Below are 22,148 nucleotides of genomic sequence, written 5' to 3' on the forward strand. Positions count from 1 at the left end.
GCCTGCTCGCTCTGAGACTGTTTGCCTGCCTCTTAGCTGTTCTGTCCTGGAATGGTCAGATGTGAACCTCACACATGGCTTGTTCTGTCTGTATCTTGTGACACACACATATCAGCTGTGATTGTAGTGAAACTGGGTTTGGTTTGGTTCTTTTTTTTTTTTTTTTCCCAGCTGCTTAAAGGAGTTAAATATATTGTAGTAATGAGAAACATATCTGTACTGTTATAAATATCTATAAATATCTATATATATGAGATGAAAAATCTATATACGTCCAAGTGTTTAAAGCCATTTGTGCTTCCATGTGGATCTTAGGAAATACTTAAGTAGGGGAAGAATATCTGCAGACCTCTATATATCCACACCTCCAGAAGGTAACCAAATCCTGATGTTGCATTTTTGAGCTGATTGTTAAATTCTCTGCTGTGTGCAGTTGGGTTATTATTGTACTGCCCCAGACTTATGGGTGAACTGTGTCAGTGCTGGTAGTAGCTGTGATACAGTTTGTGATCTATCTGTCACTCTTGTTTACTGGATGAAATAAACTCTCTTTTCTGTACAAGGAAAGTCTCTGTGACTAGAATAAAACCATCTCTCTTGCTCTTTCTCTGGGTGATTTTCAAACTGTGTTTAATTAAACCCTGATCTTTTCATCCCTTAAAGCTTAAAGCTCTCCATGCAAGCAGGTGCCAGCATTGGCAGGGAAGCTGGAGCAGATCCACACCAGCAGTAGCATCCAGGAGCTGCAGCAAGTAGCTTGTCAGCTGCAGAAGTTCCTTCTCTTTCTACAGTGGAAGGGGTAAGGCTTGGAGGTGCTGCAGCAGCATGCAGAAGGTGGGAGTGCCGCACACAGAACCACTTGGTTCTTGGGTGTTCTCACCTTAGCTGTTTGCGAAACACAGCAAGTGGGTGTGGGGTTATAGTTCCTCTGGCAGTGTCTTACGGGCCTGTAGCTGGCATGGAGTCAGGGCCAGCTCCTCCTGGGAAGTTGCTTTCAGGCTGCAGGGGGATTTCTCCCTGGTATAAACTGGGCACGCCTGCTGCACACAGTGCTGCTGCCCCTCAGCCACACTTCCTGACTCTTACCCCAGCACTGGCCACAGATCCCTTAAGCCCATGCGGTAGGGCTCCAGCACCACTTTTGCTGGAGTTTGTCACTTAAATCACTGTTACAGTGCTGCCTGATTCAGCCCAGGAACTCTCTTGGCTACAGCTGGCTGTGGGACTTGTGGAATCTCCTTGAAATTTGATTTTTTTTTTTTTTTTTTCATAGCAGATTCTGGTGTGGGTTGAGTGACTGGATCTCTACTACTTCCTTCCTGTGTGTGTTCTAGCTCTGTCTTGCATTCTTTTGTGTTCTAACTTCAGCTTCTATGCAGCTGAGGCAAGAACCATTATTTGCCCTACCCTGTCCTATGTTCTTTCCCTCCCCGTCTATCCCTGGTGTTACAGAGTTGTTCTGAGGAACAACTGAAGGCAAAAAGATGCCTTTATTCAGGTAGAGTAGAGCCTTATTTTGCAGAACTAGAACTCTGCTCCGCTGGTTGTCAAAGGTGAGGTGTAGCCTGATGAGGACACCAGCTACAATGCCTGGGCAGGACCGACTCCTGTCCCCTGCTCTACAGCCTTGTCAGACAGTGTCCTCTTTCCAGCAGAACAGCTCCTCCCTGTTGTTTGGTGCTTAGGGTCTTTAAAAAACATTTTTCTAGTTTTTCCTCAAATCAGAGGGGCAGAGGTGGTTGAGTTGCTCCAGTTCAAAGTAAGTGTGTGTCAGCTGGACAGTCCTTCTGCTCCTGCATGCCATGTAAAGATGGGATCATGGAAACACCCCTAAAGGGAACGGGGTAAAAAACTAATCTGAACCTGGGGTCTGGATCTGAAATGTGAGCCAAGAGAAATGTCTCAGGTTTGCCAGCAGTCTGTCTACATGAAAACATTCATGAAAGCTAAGAAAAACAGGGCATTGAGGCCAGGGCAGGTGTTTTGAATAACAATTCATTCTTCATTTTCTTTCATGACCCAATTTCAAGGTGAATTCTGCAGAATAGAGTTGGTCAATGTCCAACTGCGTAAGCTTATTCAGAAAGTCAATCTGTAACAGGATTAAGTCATCTCTGCTTTTTTTTGCTGTATGGGGTTAACCTCCAGATAACCATTAAACCCCCCCCAAAGGAACAATCTCAATCTGCTTCTGGCTGAAAAGAAAGCTCTCTACTCTGCTGCTGTAAGCCTGACCAACCTGGACACAGAAGAAATGGAGTCTTGCTTTTTCTTGCTGACAAACACAGAAATTGGTGTCTTCCTGTGCCTGCAGCACTGTTATCTGGACAGGGGGGCAGAGCAGGGGATGTGCTTCTCCAGGCACAGGTTTCTGTCTTTGGGGCATACAGTTGTGCCAGGGCTCTTAATCCTCCATTGCTGAAACCAGCCAGCCTAGGAACAAGCAACTCTTGCCTGAGTGGCAGATTTTCTGGCAGGTTATCCACATGCAGATCACATGCACACCTGCTCACCCAAGGGATTTGCTTTGCTGCTGCTTCAGGGGACCTTCTCCTACTAACATGGTTTGTTTTCTCCTTAGAATTAGGCAATGCCTCTACTGTTGCTGTGTCCCAGGAATGTAAACAAGGGCACAGGATCTTGGCCACCTCTCTAATGCACACCTCACCAAAATGAGAGAGGAGGAGCAGTAAGTGATGGAGCACTAGAACCCCTGAAGTCCAGAAATTCCAAACAAAGCATATTTATTAAGTGGTTTCCTTTTACTTATTATTCCCCTTTTTTAAAAATAAATAAAACCTTCAGCCACATACAGGTGAAACACATCATCCTTCAAAGTGCAGTTACATTTCCATCCCGCTCCCAAGAATCACATAAAGCTTTGTCAAGTAACCAAAAACAGCCTCAAAAGGCCACCCTGGCTCCCTTCCCCCTGCAATGACACTAAAGAGGCTGTAGTGCTGCCCAGCCACCAGCAGCCCCTCTCTTGGGTGTTCAAGGCTGGTTTCAGATACAGGTGCAAGAGCCAGGCTGCAGAGGAACATGGGAAGTTTAAGATACATAGCATGAACCAAACCCAACCTGTCCAGAGTCCAAAAAGTTTGTTACCAGAGTAAATTACTTCGGCAGCTCTGGATGGAATGAGGCTGTTTAGTCATGAGTGATGGATCAGAACGACTGCTCAGGCACTGCAGTGAACCTGGCTGCTGGCACCAGAGTCTGGGATAAGGAATTAAGTCATTGTGCCCAAAGTCATGAAATCCCCTTCCCCTGGCCTGCCCCCAGACCACGTGAAGTGCCAGCACCTGCTGCCTCCCAGGGATTAGTCTGAGTCTGCCTGTACTCCATGCACGCCAAATAACAGAAGAGACAGGTAAGATGAGGTCTGATGCATGAGTTCTGGCTGATGCAATTCCTCTGTCCTGATGACTTTAAGAACCTGTTCTGCCAGGGGCTCTGAGCAGAGGTATGGGCACATACAAGTTAGTTCAGTCCTTTCAGGCTCACAGAAAATGGCTGTAAATGAGATTTAGTGCCACTTAAACTACCATGATTTTGACCTCATCATTCTCATCAGCACGGTAGAAGAAGGGAATGCAGGGGTTTTCCAGCAGGGAGCCCAGCCTCTCCTGAGGGTTCTGGATTTCTCTGAGAAGCTGCATTATTTGCTTTGCTGTGGGGTCCTCCTGGCCTGGCTGAGCAGCTTTATTGTCAACAGGGGAGGAACTGGGTTGGTGAAGAACAGCAGCCTCTTGCTCTGCTTCATCTGACAAATTCACTTCCTGTAGCCCTGGAAGGAAGAAGGCAGGGAGCAGGTGACTGCTGGCCATGCCCAGCACTAAGCCCGCAGGTGCCCAAGCACAGGGCCTGGCTGTGCCCTACCTTGGCCGTGGGTGGTGCTCGGCTCCCTGTGCCGCTCCACGGGCAGTGTGCCCTCGCTCAGGCTCACTGGCAGCTCCGGGCCTCCAGCAGCTGCCAGGTACTTGCTGCACCACTCATTCCTCTCCCTGACCAGGCGCATCACCAGCTCCTGCAGCTCCAGCAGCTTCATCTGCACCGGAGCAAAGGGAAGCCATGAACCACACTGCAGGCTGCAGCCCTGCCTCCCTCGTGTAATTAGCAACTGCAGAGCTAATACCAGCTGTGGAATAGGACAAAGCTTGGGCTGTGCAAGTGCTCCACAGGCCTGCCCTGCCTGGGGCAGTGCTACAAGAAAGAGTCCTTGCCTTCATCTCCTCCTTATCCTGAGCCAGTCTGCTGATGTACTCCTCTTTCTCCTGGTGCCGCTGCTTGAGGATAGCCCTCTGGCTCTGGTACAGGGCAATGTACTCCCCTGCAATGCAAGAGCAGCATCAGCAAGAGCTGGGTACAAGGCTTATGGTGAGCACAGCACTACGCAGCATGAACAACCAGCGAATCCAGCCCTGGACTGGAGCTCTAGCCTGGTTAGGCAGCAGTAGGAGACATGAACAGCTTGGTGGGTGGCAGGCTTCAGCTCCTTAAGCTGCTAGAGGACCTGTTCTGCCAAGAAGGCCACCCTAAGCAAGCTGCAGCTGATGTAGGTGGTTCCTCACATACCAATGGTGTCTGTCTCCCCAGACAGCTGGATGCAGCGGTGCTCCAGCTCCTCCAGACGCTCCCTCAGATCCACCTTCTCCCGCATCAGCTCCGTGAAGCGTGACTGAACAAGGAAACTGGCATCAGTCATTGACACTGCTCACCTACAGAGGATGCCAACACAGCACCCTCCATCCATACAGGTCTGAGCCTAAGGAACAGGCTGCCTTCAAAACCTGTCTCCAGTTTGATGCCACTAAGGAACAGAGAGGAGAGCCCTAGCTAAGGTGTGAAAAAGCATCTCTGCACTTTGGTAAACAGAGGGACCGATGAAAGAAAAGGCCTTTTAACCTGCTCGCTGCTGGGATGGCACAGCTGTGGGCATACCTGGCTCCAAGACTGCAGACTAGCTGCTTCATTTCAGCAGGGTGAAGACAGTTTTTCAGTTATTTCTTTAGAGAAGTGACCACAGCTGAGTGTTAGGCCCTTACGCTCACAGTCTTTGGGGCTTGGAGCTGAGAGGGGAGTTAGTGCTGCAAGCTTGCCTGTGCTGAGGCAAGCAGTGACTGCTTTTCAGGAAGCAGTCTATTATGGAACATCTGCTACTTATTCCCCTACAGTTTGTCTGGGTGTGCTGGAGGAGAGTTTGATGCTGAATCTCAGTCTAGCTGAGCAGCATAGCAGAGCTGAAAGCAGATGAGAACCTTTGCTTACCTGAAGTTTCTCCATGGCAGTTTTTAAAGCTTCGTGAACCTCCACTGGAACAGTATCCACAGTGGGACCTGGAAGGACATGCAACGTTCAACTCCTCCTTGGAAATGACACACTCATGAACCCTGTAAATCTGTTTCACAGGGGCCAGCACAGCTGGCTGAGGTGTGCCTCCATGCTCACACTGTCCCCAAACAGCACCAGATTTTTACCTCCACCCAGCATGAGGTTATGTTGCTGCTCCTGCCTAAGAGCTGTTATTTGCTGCAGCAGGCTTCTGCACTGCTGTTTCTGACTAGCCAGCTGCTGCCTCAGGTCTTCTCGCTCCTTTTCCACTTGCGACATGACAGATGTCAAGAAAGCGACCTAAGAAGAATTTCAGAGTATGCACATCAGCACTCCTCCTCTGGGAAGCCTGCTCAGTGGTGCAGCCCAAGACAAGCAGGAACAGTTTACCCCATTTCATTCACAGATATGCATCCAAAGTAAGCAATTACCCTGTAACCAAACCAGGAGGCAACTGCCCATTCCCAAGCAGCACAAATAAGAGGTTAAATACCAGCTCCCAGGGTACCTGTTTGGTCACAGTATTTTCCACCTATTCAACACCATTTCCAAATTGCCTTCCAAGCTACAGAGATCATTAGTGAGCCACTCTGCCAGTTGTCTTCATAATTAAAGCCACTGTCATACTTCCAGCCTATCTTGCAAGGGTGATGCAGAAGTCTCATTTCCTTGCATAGTGCAACACAAGGAACTGTTAACACCTCCCTGCCTTTTGCACTGCAGTTAATGGGCAGCACAGATGATAAAGCATCTACTCCATGCACTCAGTGGAACCCCCCTGCAATTTCACTTGCCTGTTTAGAACTAAACCTAAAGGCTTTTCTACCCATTAGGACTCACCATTTCTTCATGGCTTTCAAACCTCTCTGGTATCACATAGGAAGATTTTTGGATTTCTTCAGTCATTGCTTCACTTTCAACTCCATCTCCTGTAGGATAAGGAAGGTGAACAAGGAGGTTGAGGTCGTACCCCGAGTCCAGCTCTACCTTCCCCTGGAGACCAGCTGCTGCTCACCCTCTAGTCGGTGCACAATCCTGCCATCCAGGTCTGCTGCTAACTGACTGATCTGGGCCTGCAGCTCTTTGTTTTCCTTAGCTACAGCTTCCAGACTTTCCTGCAAAACAGAAGCAGAAGATCACAAATCCTGCACAAGCCAGACTGCAAACAGACACTGTGTCTTCAGGCAGCACACACACACTAAAGTGCTTCTGCTCCCCTACACTGCACAGGATATAATAGAACAGCCTGGGTTGGAGGGGGCTGCAAAGTATCACCTGGTCCAAACTTCCACTTGATTAATCGTATAGTTAATTAACGTAGTTAATGTGGTTAAGTGCTTTTCTTCCTGTCTTTCCACTTCCCTGTTTTTACCATTACCTTCGTCTGCTGCAGCTCTTTCAGGTGCATTTCCACTGTCACCTTCCCCTGAACCTCCTCATGCTGTAGCCGATCCATCAGCTGTGTCTGGAGCAGGTACTGTTTGTGCAGCTCCTCCTTCTCAGCAGACAGCTGCTGGTAGGCCATGGTGTACTGCTGCAGGTGGCTGTAGTACTGGTCCCGCTGCTCCTGCAGACCCCGAGCCTCCTGTGCTTTCAGTTCCAGCTAAAAATCACAGGACCCAACCATGACATCAAACCATTTCTGCCAGGAAAGCTGAACTGTGTGACGTGATCCAAACTGTCAACATTTCCTCAAAGCCACCAACAAGGCATGGAGCCACCATCTGCCCCCTCATCAGGCAGCAGATAATGGAGGAAGGCTCCCAGCTTGATCCTTACAACACGAATTTTCATCCTTCCATCAAAGGCTGGAAAGGTACCAGCAGTTTGCACAAACTGCCACATAGCTGCCCTGCCACCCCACTGTTCCTTACCGCCTCTTTGAGCTCCCCCAGGTTCTCCTGCAGCTGCCCAAGCTTCTTGGCCAGCTCCTTCTTTATGTGTTGCTCTGACTGCAGGGCACTTGTAACCTCCATGTTTTCATTTGTCTGCAAGACAGACAGTACTGCGTAAGGAAACTGCTCCAGCCACCATGAACACCCTCTCTATAAACCACACTTGTTCTCAGCACAACAGGCTGCTGTTCCTTGTCTTACTCTGGGCTGTGACTAAGGGCCAGAAATTGACTGTTCAGGGCAGTAAATAACTGAGAAAAAGGTTCAGAAGGTGGGAGAAGAGCAAGGAAGCAAGGAAAGAACCAGGGGACTCAGTGCTGGTACAGTGCCAAGAAGAGACCTGGCACATCATACAGTCTGTCAGCTCCAAAGCAGATAGGTGGTATGAGTATCACAAACAGTGCTACAGAGATTCAAAAAACAAGAGTAGTTCAGAAAGGACTAAAGAAAAAAAAAATCAGTGGTCAGAGCATGTGTTGGTTTGACAGGTCCCATGGGAGAAGCTGTAACACTGGAAGAAGCAGTGAAAGTAATGATTCAGCGCCAAGATGTGCAAGAATGACAGCAGCAAGAGAGAGCAGACTGCTAAGAACTACTTCTTCATGGGCAAATACAGGAAACAGACAATGAGTATCTTCAAGGGCAGGGGCAGAAGGAATACTCCAGGAAACAAACAGCCTGACTGCCAGGGGATGACAGGGTAAAGGAAACTGCTCTGGATAAAGATATTGGTTCATCTGCCAGAGCACCTGGAGTAAGGAATTACAGGGAACCTCCCGGCACAGCAATAGACATCATAGCCTTAGAGGACAAGGGACAGAAAATGCTTCTGCCAGTTTTTTGCATCTGTGCTACAAAAGGATTGCACTGGTAAGGAGAGCAGTGAGAAAGATGCACAAGAGACATACCAGTCTGACAAACCCATTCTGCAGCTCAGCCAGCTGCTCCTTCAGCTCCCGGTTTTGGCTCAGAGCCCTACTGATGGTGGCCTTGTCACTCTGCAGGTCCTCCAGAATCTGCTGTCTGTCCACACACTCCTCCCTGTAGTGCTGCACAGCCTTCTCCAGCTCCAGCAGCTGCTCCTCCTGCTCCCGGTTGAGATGGCTCAGCTGCTCATTGTCCCGGACCTGGGCCTGGTACTGCTCAAGCAATTCCTCCTTCTCTTGCTGCAGTTGCTGAATCTCTTCCTGCAGACCCAGCACAGCTGCTGTGGGCCCTGCTGCTGGGGAAGGCTCAATATCCATGGGCTTAACTGCTGAGGAAAGGCAATCAAAAGCACCTCAGCCAAAGGGAAAAAATGGCTACATGATACACAAAGCACACCCCAACCTCTAGGGCTGCATGACCCACAAGGTACCACCACCTGCAGAATCCAATCCTCTCTACAGGGCACTAAGAAACTAAAAGAGCAAAAAATACTACGAAAATAAGCACAGCCCCCTGCCATGTACTGCCATCTCTCTCACAGCCCTAGCAAGAGCATCCTGCCATCCCAGACTCCTGGGCCAGAGGCTGACACTGCAGTCAGGCAGGCACCAAAGACAGCCTGCTGGCCAATTAGTTGAAGTAGTTCACTTGCTGTTTGCTAGGATGAGAGGTGTCTGAGGGTCACCAGGCTTCCAGCTCTCTCACAGCTTCAGAGCATCACACCTGCTTGCACCCTGCTGCAGAAGTTCCTGCACAGCAAGGGCAGTTAATTAGCTGGTACTCTGTCATGTGAAGCCCTACCTGATTTGCTCAGAAGCTCTGTCACATTGGCTTCCAGCTCCCGAATTTGGGCCATGTGCTTCTCCTTCTCTTCTGACACTGCATGGACCTGCAAGCCACACAAGTGAAGGTTAAAACAGCCTTCCTGGTGCATTTGCTCCTGCCTGTGTTTGTCAATGGCATCTGTGATACTGCCGGATGTTACCTGCTCGGAGAGTTGCTGTACCCGCTGCTGCCAAACGCTCCCTTCCTCCTTCAGTTTCTCTACATACTGATCTCTTTCTGCCTGGAGCTGGTGAAGGGACTCAGAGAGCTGCTCAAAATAAAACAAAAACAGTATTGGCTAAATAAATTTGGTAGTGACTGCTTATGGGATAAAGCTCAAAGAAAGCAGTGTTCAAAGCAAAGCTCAGGCTGCACTCTTCTCCAACACAAGTTCCTTTACAGATGTGAAGATTTGGATCATATTTTATACCACCTCTTACCTGAGAAACCTGGGTTTCCAGAATTGCCTTCTCCTCCAGTGCCATCTGCAACTGCTGGTTTGCATCTAGACTCCCTGTCTGATCCGAGAACTGCCAACAAAAATCAAAAGGTTACAGCAAAATGTTAATACTCCATTTTTGTGTAGCTTTTCCTCTGATAGTGACCTGTCACATGATCCATGTTGTAACCTTCTATAGCTCTTTAAAGTGCTGCAACTCAGTGGAATTCATTGAAAAAAGGAAAAGAAAAAAAAATATTCAATTCAAGATGTGTGGGTTTTAGCCATGTAAAACAGGCTGAGCTGGCCAGCTCCTCCCTACCAATTTTTTTTTTTTTTTAAATTAAGAAAATAGGCTTTAATCAAACAATTTGCCTCAGAAACTTTATGCATTTCCAGAGTCAGATCAGAAGGGAAAGAACCTTGTGACCTTAGAAGCTGTGGAACACATCAGGAATTTAAAACCAATGTCTAGAACATGTCAGTGGACCAAGTAGCAAAGTCAGTTCAGTTCAGACAAGTACTTTTCCCAGAAGAGGAGCTTATGGGAAATCTACTGGGAAGGTTCTACTTTATTTCAAGGGTAACTTAAGCCATTGTAAGAAAAAAACAAACTAAAGAACCCCACCAACCAAGAGATGTTTCTTCTTTCAGAGCCTCACCTAAACCCCAAGCTTGCTCTCTGAACTGCTAACCACTGGCCTCACACATTCCCTAACTAGCTGCTTCTCTTAACTCTCCCCACCTGACCTTCACCTTGCCACTGTCCAGTTCACCCCCTTCTGCTAGGGTGGGTACAAACACCACCCCTACTCTGCTGGCTTCTCACTGAGACAGCACAACAATGGAGTAACTGAAATACTGAACAGAGGCAAGCAAGAAAAGTCACTGTACTTTCACAGTTGTTACATCCAGTCACCCTCTCATACTGTTAGCATTCTTTTAGGACACCATTGTCACAAAGTCTTTCCATCTACTGCTCCAGATCCTTAGGATACAGGCTTCCTGTTCCTCAGAGGCCTCACTGAAAGCCTTTTACTACGAGGATGTCTTGAGATTTGGTGCTTTGGACCCTGTCAGAAGCAGAGCCTTGAAATGCATTACAGTTACCTGCTGAATCATCAGCTCAGCCATTTCCAGTTTTTTATGCAAATCCTCCATATCCAACTTCATAGCTGAGTTCTGGGAAACCAGGGAATGAACTTTTTCCGACAGCTCTGAGTTCTGCTGCTTTATTTCCTCACTGCTTTTGCTGAAATAGACAAGCAAAGCAGCATCACTGCAGCTGCTGATGCCCATGTCAGAAATTTACAATCCAGTTCTTCACAGCAATCAGAATCTCAGACACAGCACATCTGGTGATTTTTTTTTTAATTATTATTTATTTGAATATCCAACCTCTCAAGTCACCATCTGTGGTCCCTGCCCTTTGTTATGTTCTGTGGCTCTATGAAGAAGTGTAGCACTACTCTGCAGAACAAGCGAAAGGGACTGCTTTGGCAGCAGGGTTAGACTAGATGACCTCTTGAGGTCCCTTCCAGCCCCTAACATTCTGTGATTCTGTGACTTACCTTCGCTTGTACAGTTCCAGTTTCAGGTTGTCTCGCTCCTTCGTTAGCTCTTTATTATGCTAGAGAAAAAGGAAATTGTTGATTCATCTACAGACCTTAGCCAAACAAATAAAATGTTGAAAAAAAAATACTTCATTTCACCTTTAGCAGATCAGTTAAGTAGAAAAGATCGTAACTTTAGCAAAATCCTCGGGACCGGTTTGCACAGAACCTCCTGAATTTGCCAGGAGTAAGTCTGTTCTGTCTTGTCAAATGTGATGCTACTACCTAACACAAGGTTACTTCTGGATTATTGTCAGTACTCCAGTGTCTGTTATGATGGAGACCCTCCTGGGACAAGGTCTCAGCAAGGCTTCTGCTGTGTGGAGCTGGCAAGGCTAATGAGGTAGGGTGCCAGATGTAAAGACAGCCACTGGGCTGTATGCTTAGTGGTCACAGCAAGTTGAATGAAGTTCTCCTTGATCTTGGAAAATACCAGGTTAATTAACAATTAACAAGGTTAATTAACACCACTCCTCTGCACAAGGACTACACTTTGCAGACATGTAGTGACAAGAAAACTGCCAAAGGCAGAGTACTGCTTAAGCACAAGGAGAGGTGACTCTTACCTTCTCTGACTGTTTTTGCTGCATAGAGATGGAGGACAAAGTGCGCTCAAGCTCTGATACCCTCTGGCGAGAGGAATGTAAACGAGCAGCAAGGTTTTCAGCTTCTCCTAAACAAGTCAGAGCAGAATTTGTTGAGGCTGGAGCATAAAGAGTTTTTTGGAACTGGCTGAACAGCACCTTCTACTTTAGTCATCAAGCTTTTAAGGCAGCACAGAGCCTTGCAAATCAGGAGCACTGGTTCCACTCCTGGCTCTGCAGGTGATTCACTAGCAGCTCTGAGCAATGAAGCTCTACCTACCTTCCTCACTTTTAGAGGAAGATGATAAAACTTCCATTTCAGGACAACAGACAATATGTTGTTTGTTTTTTTTCCTAATTGAATACACTGCTCAAATTCAGTTCAAAATGAAAGGCTTGCGTAAAATTTACATTAATGTGACAGCTGTACAGATGGGAGGGAAGAGAAAAGGGATCAAAGGTTTAAAAGAATCAGAAGGAAGTCAGAAAGGAACAGTCTGGGGTAGTCATGAGGCCCAAACAGCACTGACAAGGCTTCAGGGAGGCACAAAAGAACCTCAAATGCCATGGGGTTAACATGCTCCCATTTGGGGGCAGTTCTGATGACAGACACAGTGAGGGTGCCAAGCATGGCTTGTTAAGAAGTCTGCAAGTGTTGCAAGATGGCTGCCAGCAGTTATCATGCCTGTGACTTCAAGCCCCCATTTAACCAGCAGCTTGAGCTGGAATGGTTGCAATTACCTGACTTCTGCCGTGCAGCTTGCTGAGTATGTCCAAGGGCTGTCTGCAACTCAGATTTCTCAGAAACCAGAATTCCAATAGTCTGAATGTGAACCTTTGGAAAAAGAAAATCAGCTCAGTACAAAACATCTTTGCTTGGAATTGCAGCAACACTGCTGCCACAAAAGGACAGTTCAGTAAAGAGTTCTTGCAGGTAACTACAGGCTGACTGACTGCCAGTTTTCCTGAAGGAATGGACTGGTGGCTTCTGGATAAAAACTGTGAGTGGTCAGTAATCCAGAGAACAGCAGGAGCCAGGTGGTATTGCTGTAATGGCGGCTCTGCCTTACCTGCAGCTGCTCCCTCAGTGCTGCTTGCTCTTTAGAGAATTTCTGTTCAAACTCCTTCTTTTCCTGTATGAAGAAATTATGCCTGTTCAGCACAAAAATGCACATGGCTAACTCTTGTTGTTTTAGGAGTCCTTGGTGGTACTTCTAGCATCTAAATGACACTACTGCTTTCAAATATATGCTTCTGTCTTCCATTATTTGGTCTACTTCGTTATTTATCCACCCTAGAATGGTAACAACAGCATGGCACAATCACTGCTACCATAGATATGGTGGTGTTTGGCATGCAAGTTACTGACAAGGACTTAAACTGTAATCTGCCCCCAGTTACTGCTCCAATACCTGAGCATTTAAGCTTTAGTCCAAAGAAGAATGCTACTTGCCAACCTAACTCATGAAGTCAAAATATTCCACCTTATGCTACAGCTGAACCCGAATCTATCAGACACAAACCCCATGCCTATGCCACAGCTCACTCTGCGTTCTGCTCCTCAGGAACAGCTACCCACTGGCTAGCCAATAATGGGACACACTTTACCTTCTCCAGCTGATTCACGGCTTCTTGGTTATGCTGCTTCTACAGAAGAAAATTAATGTGCCACTATTAGGAGAAAATACTCTCACACTGCTGAAACATTTCACTTTAATAAAGTATACCAAATTAACGCACATGGAATTCCCGTTATTCTTCCTGTAAAACACTAGGAGCAGCCTTAGCTATTATAAATAATAGATAGGGGCTTTTTTCTCAGATATACTTTATATGTCAGGTATGTTTTTCATTGCTTAATACCTTATCACAGTTCTTCCCAAACACCACCACTGAAAGCCCTCTATATCCATATCTGAGCATCCACCAACTTCAGCTGAACTTCATCCCATGGCTATGAAATTAATTGCAGTAATCCTGGTGTATTAGAATAGCCAACAAAATTGCTTTAAAAAAAAAAACAAAACCAAACAAAGCCCAAAACCCAACAAAAACCCCAAAAATCAAACAAACCCCCAGTCTTTTCATTTAACTGAGTCCTTGGACCCTGATCCCACTTAACAACTGGTCTTTAAGTCATGCAGAGCCACACTTCAGTTGGCAAGCTTCTGCAAAAGATGCTGTGAGAGAGAGCTGGAGCCAAAGGCAAAGAAAAGAGGGAATTCTGTCCCAGCCAATTTCAATCTTATGCATGAAGTGCCCATTCCAACTTCATGAGATATTCTACGACTCTAAGCATCTAGAGATCTGTTGACTGTGCACAGCACCTTTAGAGATGAGGTGAAGACAGAAGTGGCAGGTGCCTATCCAGGCTGCATCACAAACTGTGCTGCTGAGTTTGCACTTACAGCTCTTGTACCCCTGGCAGCTTTCTCACAGGTACCTCATTAGTACCTTTCCCCTTCCAAGCTACCACTGCTTCAATGCATCCTGAAACATGGCTACAGACTGAAGGGTAATGAGTGAGAGGTTTCGATTCTAGCAATGCCAGTGCAAAACATAACCAGGAAAAGGAAAGGCCCTACAAAGCTCCAGGCAAACAGAAAAGCAGGCAAACAAGGAGAATCTTGGGTGGCCAGTGCACTACACCAGGTGCCTCTGAAGCCCAGGTAGAAAACAAAAAAGAAAGAATGGAACCAAAATAGTCCAAACCCAAAAATAGGATGGGTCACAGGATACACTGGGAAATGCTGGACTTGGGGAAAAGTATAGTTTGAGAGGAACAAAATGGGAAGGTGATCACACAAGAAAAGCTCTTTTCAGACTGAAACAAGTCCACTGTAGCTGCATTTCTTGCAGCGTTGAAGTTGAAGGCTGAAAAGCAGCATAGGGAATCCATGCAGGCCACAGGACAAAGCAGTTCATTCATTGTGCCTAGAGAAGCTGAGGATATGATCAGAAACCGGCCCCAGGCTCCTTCTTAGACCTGTTGCTCTCACTCTGCTGATAGATCTGGAACAGCATCACCACCTGCACAAACAGGTTTTACACGGCTGCCAGCACCAGAATTCTGTATTTCAGGGATTCAGACCAGGGCCAGAAATAGCCATTTTATGAGAGTGCTTATCATGAGGAGCTCAACAGAACACACTTAAATGGAAAAAACAGAACTGTATCTTGTTCCTCAGACAAGCCAATATATTTGCAAGTGACCTCACAGCCCCTTAACGGGTATTCCAGACAGCCCATTTTGCTCCTTTCAAAGTGCTGTGTAAGCAGCCTTCCTTGTGGCACTGTGAGAGAACCCAAAACCCTGCAGACACCCAGAGAGCATGGAGGAGCAGCAAAGGCAATGTCAGACTGGTTGGTTGGATTGTTTCTTACCAATTCCTCTATCTTTGTAACGAGCTGTTTGTTAGTTAGATTGCTGGAATCCAGGGCTACTGCCAGCTCCTGGTAACGTGTCTGATGGGCACATGCAAACAGGAGAAAAAGGAAGGAGCAGAAGAGGAGGAGGGAAAGAAAAAAAGCAATAATTAAAAAGGACAGACAAATAAATAATTCTCACAAATTGATATAATCAGATTTTCCAAATAAAATTAAATCTATGGTTTCAGCAAAAGCAGCTGGGACATCAACGTATTTTATCCATTCCTGTCAGGGCTTCATTTAACTAAAGTTAAAGAAGAACTGCAGTTGTATGGAAGCCAGATTATCCTGATAATCTGGACACCTCAAATACCTGCCTCCAATGGATCTGAGCTGTGCATTCAATTAAGTCTCTTTAGCACTAAGCAGAGTCCCAGTAAGCAATCAACAGCAACAAATAAGAAGAGGGAAACAAAAGACTGAGAAAAACTTACTTCCATTTCCTTAATACTGGTGGAAGAAACAGCAGTCTCCCCATTCACATATGATGTAGACTAGAAGTAAACCAGTCAAATAAGTCAGTTTTACTCCTCAAGACAAGAAATCACTAATGATTAAGAACTGACTGACACTTACGAGCACCTTTCACTGCGAAGTGCCACGGACAGGCACAGAAAAGAGACATTTCTGGATAAAGGCAGAGGCAGACTCCCCCTGTGACAAGCTGATGTGCATTACGCAGATTCTTGTGCGCTACATCCAATGAATACAAGCTGTTCATTCATCCCACTCTACTTTTCTTCCTACTTTACATTCCTAAACTGGGACCTTTTGCCTCTCGACTCTCAAATATATTATTGTTTGTAGGATGACCGCAGACACTTCTGAGATTGAAGAGAGTTTTCTTGAGCTGACTGCTTAAAGCTCCATTATAAAACATCAAGGGAATTAACAGGACCAGTGGAGCAAAACCAAGGCCGTACCTGAGAAACCAGACCATTGAGTTGTTCAGACAACTGGCGGAGACTTTCTGTTGATGAGATAGACCTGGGAACACAGAAAGGCCTTGAGATGAAAACTTCTCCCAGAGAACTGCCCAAATCAGGGCAGGGCAAAAAAAAGTCAAACCTCCACTTTTTGGGATCCTATTGCAAAGCTGTTTGACAATCAGAGATACTCACTTGTTCCCATCCAAAGCATTTTTATGATCCTCAGCTACATGAATCTGTGGATTTAAACACAAAAACTTACACGCCTGTACAAGCAGATGGGAGTCACATCTGTGAATGTGTCACTAGGGCTTGATTACACCCAGGCTCAGGTTCCACTGTACTTGCAATTACTGCTTCCCAAAGAAAGATGGGGAAAAAACAAACAAAAAAAAATAAACCCACTACCTCAGTCCTGGCTTACACAACTTCCGGGTGGTATGTGGAATGGAGAAACTTTGGTGGCACCGGCTTTATGTTTGGTCTTACTATTTATCAGTACAATCAACACTTTGCTTTGCTGGATAAAGCTTCAACTGAATGTTTAACTAGTGAAAGGAAACAGAGTGAACTGACTGGAGACCTTTTTTTCCTTATTAAAGGTACTTTCTACTAATGGAATGGGAAAAAAAGTAAGGAAAACAGCTTTGGAGGATGCAGGGCCACATGTACAACAGCAGCCTCTCTGCTTTCACAGCCTGACCAGATGAAGAATTGAGAGTGCAGTATTTTTAACAGGTGAAAACTTGAACCAGTCATTTCAATGAAGGTTATCTTTCTCAAGAACTCACTAACCAATGTTCAATGGTTCAATGGCAATATTCATGACAATTTACAAACCTGTGTCAGCTGCATGCTTTCAGGAACAGGCAGAACAGAACCACAACTAGGTAGGCTGTTGCTTTTAGACAGCACAGGGACATCGGTAGCAAGCTGTTCAGCATTACGAGCGGCGACATCAGTGTCAAAGTATGCCTGTCACAAAACACACCACAGGAATTACAGCCCTCATGCAAAATGAATGACAACACAGTACCTTGTGATCTGCCTGTGAAAACCAAACAGATGTGAATAATCATTTAGAAACGTGGAAAAAGATCTGTGTTCTTCCCAGAGCAAACAGGTGACAGCATCAACCCACACTGTCCCAGATCTGTGCTCTCACAGAGCCAGCCTGAAGAACTTGTGTTCCACAATTAAAGCTGCTTCTTTAGCATGGGCCAGTAACATCACCCAGCAATAAGTTCACACACTGGATTTACTGCAAAGGACTTGCCATAAAGCAAGCGAAGGCAAAGCCAGATGGCAGTCACACTCTGCTTTGCAAAGCACTACCTTCAAGATGAGCCTGGAGAAAACACAGATCAATGCATGTAAGTGAAGATGGAAAAGAACAAGTTGGTAACTATGTGAAAACTCGGTTAGTCAAACTTGAATCTAAGATTCTGAAATTTGTGGCGTGTCATGAACCACAAGTTTAGAAACAGGACATTTATGAGCAGTCCAAACTCAGCATGGCCAGGAGCAAGTGCCTGTGGCCCCATTGGAGCCATGAATACCGTGACTGGAAGAATCTAAATGGAAAAGACAAGGGACAAAAAACTATTTCTGGACAGCAATGTGAGTTCTCATCCAGCCTTTGTGGGAGGATGAAGAGCGCTTAGCCACAGTGAAATGGATAATTTTATCTATCCCTACAGCAGAGAGGGCCACAGAGGCCCAGACCAGTGTTCCAGTGGTTTATGGCAATATGTTTCATCACCCAGCTCCAGGCAGTCACTGTTTAACAACACTACAATGCAAATGAGATCATCTCTCAGCACTCCAGCCTACACTGCAGTTCTCTGCTATTCCACCTGAAAGAGCTCCCTCTTACTTTAGTCATGCTCTTGGCAGTCCACACGAACACAGGATCTCTCTCCTGGCATTCCTAGTTTACCTGCTCAGCACTGAACTCATGAATTGAGCAGCAAAGAGAATACAGTAACAGTGAAGGCCATTTATTGGTTCAAACACTCATCCATATAGAACATCAAATGGACAGGAGGAATACCTGTCCCAGTGCATCTCAGAAATGTTTCCTTAGTTTATTCTGATCAGGACCTTCTTTTTGCTTAATGCTTCAAGATGCAAAACTCAGTAACGTGCCTTAATCAGAAGAACTCCTTTCTTCTTTCTCCACAATAAGCAGTTTTGGAATAAATTTACAATAAAACCTCCAACCACAAACAAAACCCTAGCCTATTTTAACAGCTGACTTTGTTGGAAACAGAGTTAGGAGCAAGACACTCGTGGAAATTACACGTAGGGAGGTTTGAATACTCTAGAATACTGTAGAATAAAAAGTTCATCATTCTGCTCAGCTTAACATATAGCAGAACCTATTTGCTTTCACACAGAGATTCTTATTTTGCTGGGTTTTCTGTGTTCCACAGCCAAGAAAGCTGATGTGGGTGAAATGGGAGGGGTTTGCCTCATATTAAGATACCAGTGGCAGCATTAGCTCCAGTGCCAACAATCAGCTTTTCTGCCCTGTTAGCATCAAGTGAGTTTCTGAAGAGTGTTTTCCTGATAGGACTTTTACAAGATGGCAACTGGAAAGAGAAATCTTTATTCAATAACATATAGCAATTTAAGTTTTCAAATTATCCCTAAACCCCCAGACACAATAATCCACAATAATAGCCAATCAGATAAAAATGTCTCTCTCCATACTAAGAAAACAGGAAAAAAAATCACTGGGAAAAAAGAATAAACAGAAGCAGGACTGAAACTGCAGACACTTGCAAGACCAAATGCCATCTCAGCAATGCCACTGGACCACCCATCTTCATCTCAGCCTCCAATATGAACCAAGCCTCCTTCTCCAAGGTCTATCTCACACTGAGCTTGCAAGTATTAACTGAAAATAGTCTCCATGACAAGAGTGAAACTTCACTCAGAACACATCCTTTCTGATGGATAGGCGTATCTAGCACCCTCAAAAAGCTGGCAACGTGTCTTCACATCACTTAAGTTCTACTGATTCACAACCTACACACCCAAGGTCCAGCTGGAGGAACTTTCTTCTGTTCACTCTGTGTGTGCTGGACAGAAAAGCTGCTGGATTATGACACAAAAAGAAAGAAGGGATACACAAAGGCAATTTGTAGTGAACTCTCTTGCACCTCACAGGCATCACTTCATCTGTCTGGTACCCCTCGTGATCACCACAGTCATGCTGATTGCTGTAGACACATGGACATGCAGCCAATGTAATAAGTTACTTTAACTAAACTGAAGCAGTAGTAAAGCTACCAAAATGATGCAAGTGAAAATGAAAAGCAGAGCTTTAGTACAAGAAAATAGGAAGGAAGTTTTGGGCTACAGAATTTTACTTCCCTGAGCTACCACCACAATTTTAGCCTTATTTAAATAGATAACTGTCTGAAAAGGAGATTTTCTTTCAAGGCTGTTTGTTTACATTTGGTCCTGAACACATTTTGATTGCATATTGGCATACCTCAGAAGCATGAAGATGCCCAAGCCTGTAAATGCTTGAGTGGAAGTATCTGACTTCCTGCTTAAAGATATGTAAGCCCATGGAACTGCCAGACTGTGCATCACCTCTGCAAGCTGCATCCTGCCATGAAATGGGTCAGCTGGAATAACCAGACAGCTCACTAGGGTAGCTGCTTGCCTGGAGAGGAATGGAAATGTGCCCTTCAGAAACCGGACTCTAGGAAATACAGCAACAACCCACAGAACAGACCAGACCAAGACAACTCTGCCTCCTCCTAGGGCAGTTTTCCTCAGTGGCTCAGTTAGTCTATTGCCTCACCCCAGATCTCCTCACAGCTCTTCTGTCTCAAGGAAGAGTTTCTGACATGGTTCATTTTTTCACACATTGACACAAACCATAAAGAAACAAGCACTTACGAGCAATGGATATGCATGGTAACAAATAGCTCCATGTTAATAAAAAGGGCAACAAAGCTCAAGCAACTGACAGTGGGTGTGTCAGGACAAGGCTCCATCCAAAAACCAAGGTCAGTATAAACAGAACCCAAAGCATGCAGTAGGGAGAGCGAGTCACTGCGAGGAACACGAGCACTGCCTCACCTTCCTCTTGTCCAATGAGGGTATGGCTACCCCATTGGAGCGGTTAAGGTCTGACACCAGCACCTTCAGAATGTTCTGAATCTAAAGGAGGCGAAAGAAAAGGGGAAAGAGAAATGGCTCAGAAAAGGACAGAGAGAAAACATCAATCAAAGACAGCCAAAGAAACCAGCATCCTCCAGCTCATTTGGAGCACACATCTGAAAAACGCAGCTCTGGACACAGCCAGTGTGGCAGGGCAGCACTGTATGATCAGACACGTCACTGGGACACGCCAGCCTCCAGCAGGCACCTTCCAGCAGAGGCAGCTGCTCACTACTGGAGCACCAACACTAGCAAGACAGGTGCCTACCCCATTCACTTACTAACCAGCCTAACACTTGCCTGGCTCTAGTTATTTTGTTTGAGAAACCAAAGAACAAGGAGTTGGCAAATGATCTGAGAGAAAGGAGACACTTACACTCTCTGGAGGCTGCTGATCATTGGTGGGAGTCTCAGGTCTACTGCCTTCTTTAGTTTTGCGTTTCTTCTTTGTTCCTGCAGTTGCTCCAGGGTTATTCTTCTGCTGATATTCCTTCAGCTGTGAAAAAAAGAAGAATCTAAAGTCCAAGCAGACTATGCTTTCCAAGAGCATGTCAGAAAACCCCACAAAACTCCACTGGATAAAAAAACAGATCAAGTGTAAGGACACAAGAAACACTCTTCAAAGGGATTAACAGCTAATGATGTTCTTGGAAAACAATCTGATACTCCATACTGCAACTAAAAGATTAAAAGAAGCCTTTTGGTAACACGTTAATACTGATCCTGGAATAACTGTGAAGTAAGAAGAGACATAATTTACAAGTGATTTTTAAATCATATCCACTTTGCACAGGGAAAGCCACTCTATTAAGCTGTAACTTGGAACCTGTGAGGTCTGACTGCATTTTTGCATGTGTTACCGAACCCCTAAACGCAAAACCATGCGAGTCCCAGGCAGTTATGTAAAGCGTTCCCTTCCACTACCCCCTGCCACTCATCTCAGGCACAACACCCGGGCCCCTCGGAGCCCCTGACACCGGGCGGGATTCGGGGACAAGGTGGAGAAACAAATAAAGAATCCCATTATTTTGCAGGACTTCAAAATGGAAGCCTGAAGTGCTGCAGGGCACCTTCCCATTCGAATGACTTTGACACACAGACGCATCCCGCCAGGATGAACGAGACTGAGCCGCTCCGGTGAAAAAAATAAGAGAGGGGGAATTTAAAAAGCAAAATGGGGAACCGGGGGAGGGAGGAAAGCAAGACCAGGCGGCCCGCGTTGAGCCGCGGCAACCCGGACCCGATCTGTCCCGGCCCCTCCCTCGGGGAAGGCCCGGCCGCATCACTGTACACCAGGGGGCTGCCGAAGGCCCGCACCGCGGCGCACCTCGTCCCAGAGCGAGCGGAGCGGTGGCCGATGGGCCCGGCCCGGGGCCCTCGAAGGGGGTGGGGGCCGAGCCCTAGCCCGGTCCTGTCCAGCTCAGCCGGAAGCTCCGATCCGCGCCAGGCCCGTGGGTCCCAGCCGCCCCCTTCCGTCGTGTCCCTCCCCAGCCCCTCACCTTCTTCTTGGCCGCCGCCAGTCTGCTCTGCCTGCTGCCGTCCGCCATATCCGCCCCGCGCTCGGGCCACGTCAGCCGCGGCAGAGAGCGGCGGAGGCGGTCACAGGCTCCGCCCCGGCCCGGCCTGTGCTGCCGCCGGGGCGCCGGCCCCGCTGCTGCTCCCAGCCCCGTGCGGCCGGCGTAACCCAGCTCCCGCCGTGTGACAGCCGTCCTGCGCCGCTCCGCGCTCCGCTATTGGTTCAACTGTCCCGAGTAAACACCGCCTAGAAACCAGCCTGGGGCGCTGAGCGGGCTTCCCTCATCCTTTGTAGGGCATGTCCCACAAATCCACATAGCTTTCTATCTTTGCACGTCACTGTTCTCTGGGCTCTGCCTTTGAAGTCACAGCTAGCATAGCCGTTTGGGTTTTGCTGGTGTGTGACATCTTTCTCAAGTGCTTTGACCTTCCAACTGCGGCAACAGCAGAGTCTGGCTTGTGTGGTCAGTCCAGGG

At 46.6% G+C, this 22,148-nt stretch overlaps 1 protein-coding gene across 2 annotated transcripts; it reads right to left on the reverse strand.

Moving 5' to 3' along the window:
- Positions 1–2,760: 2,760 nt before the first annotated feature.
- GOLGA2 (golgin A2) lies at positions 2,761–21,728 on the reverse strand. Of its 2 annotated transcripts, none has more exons than XM_054393590.1 (28): positions 21,657–21,728; positions 20,534–20,653; positions 20,077–20,157; positions 16,816–16,950; positions 16,168–16,211; positions 15,970–16,033; positions 15,481–15,540; positions 15,002–15,082; positions 13,226–13,264; positions 12,688–12,750; positions 12,359–12,452; positions 11,600–11,706; positions 10,992–11,050; positions 10,531–10,672; positions 9,422–9,511; positions 9,142–9,249; positions 8,958–9,045; positions 8,138–8,484; positions 7,209–7,322; positions 6,713–6,937; positions 6,350–6,449; positions 6,175–6,263; positions 5,481–5,634; positions 5,272–5,339; positions 4,579–4,681; positions 4,227–4,333; positions 3,883–4,051; positions 2,761–3,790 (listed from the first exon to the last, which is right to left on the reverse strand). In XM_054393590.1, the coding sequence occupies exons 1-28, from the start codon at positions 21,702–21,704 to the stop codon at positions 3,540–3,542; spliced, it is 3,150 nt and encodes a 1,049-aa protein (XP_054249565.1). In that variant the 5' UTR covers positions 21,705–21,728; the 3' UTR covers positions 2,761–3,539. The 2 variants fall into 2 exon arrangements, with proteins under 2 accessions (XP_054249565.1, XP_054249564.1); XM_054393589.1 differs by having other exon boundaries at positions 6,175–6,260; positions 21,657–21,704.
- Positions 21,729–22,148: the final 420 nt, after the last annotated feature.

The sequence above is a fragment of the Indicator indicator genome, chromosome 28 (genome assembly GCF_027791375.1).
Source record: "Indicator indicator isolate 239-I01 chromosome 28, UM_Iind_1.1, whole genome shotgun sequence".
NCBI lineage: Eukaryota > Metazoa > Chordata > Aves > Piciformes > Indicatoridae > Indicator > Indicator indicator.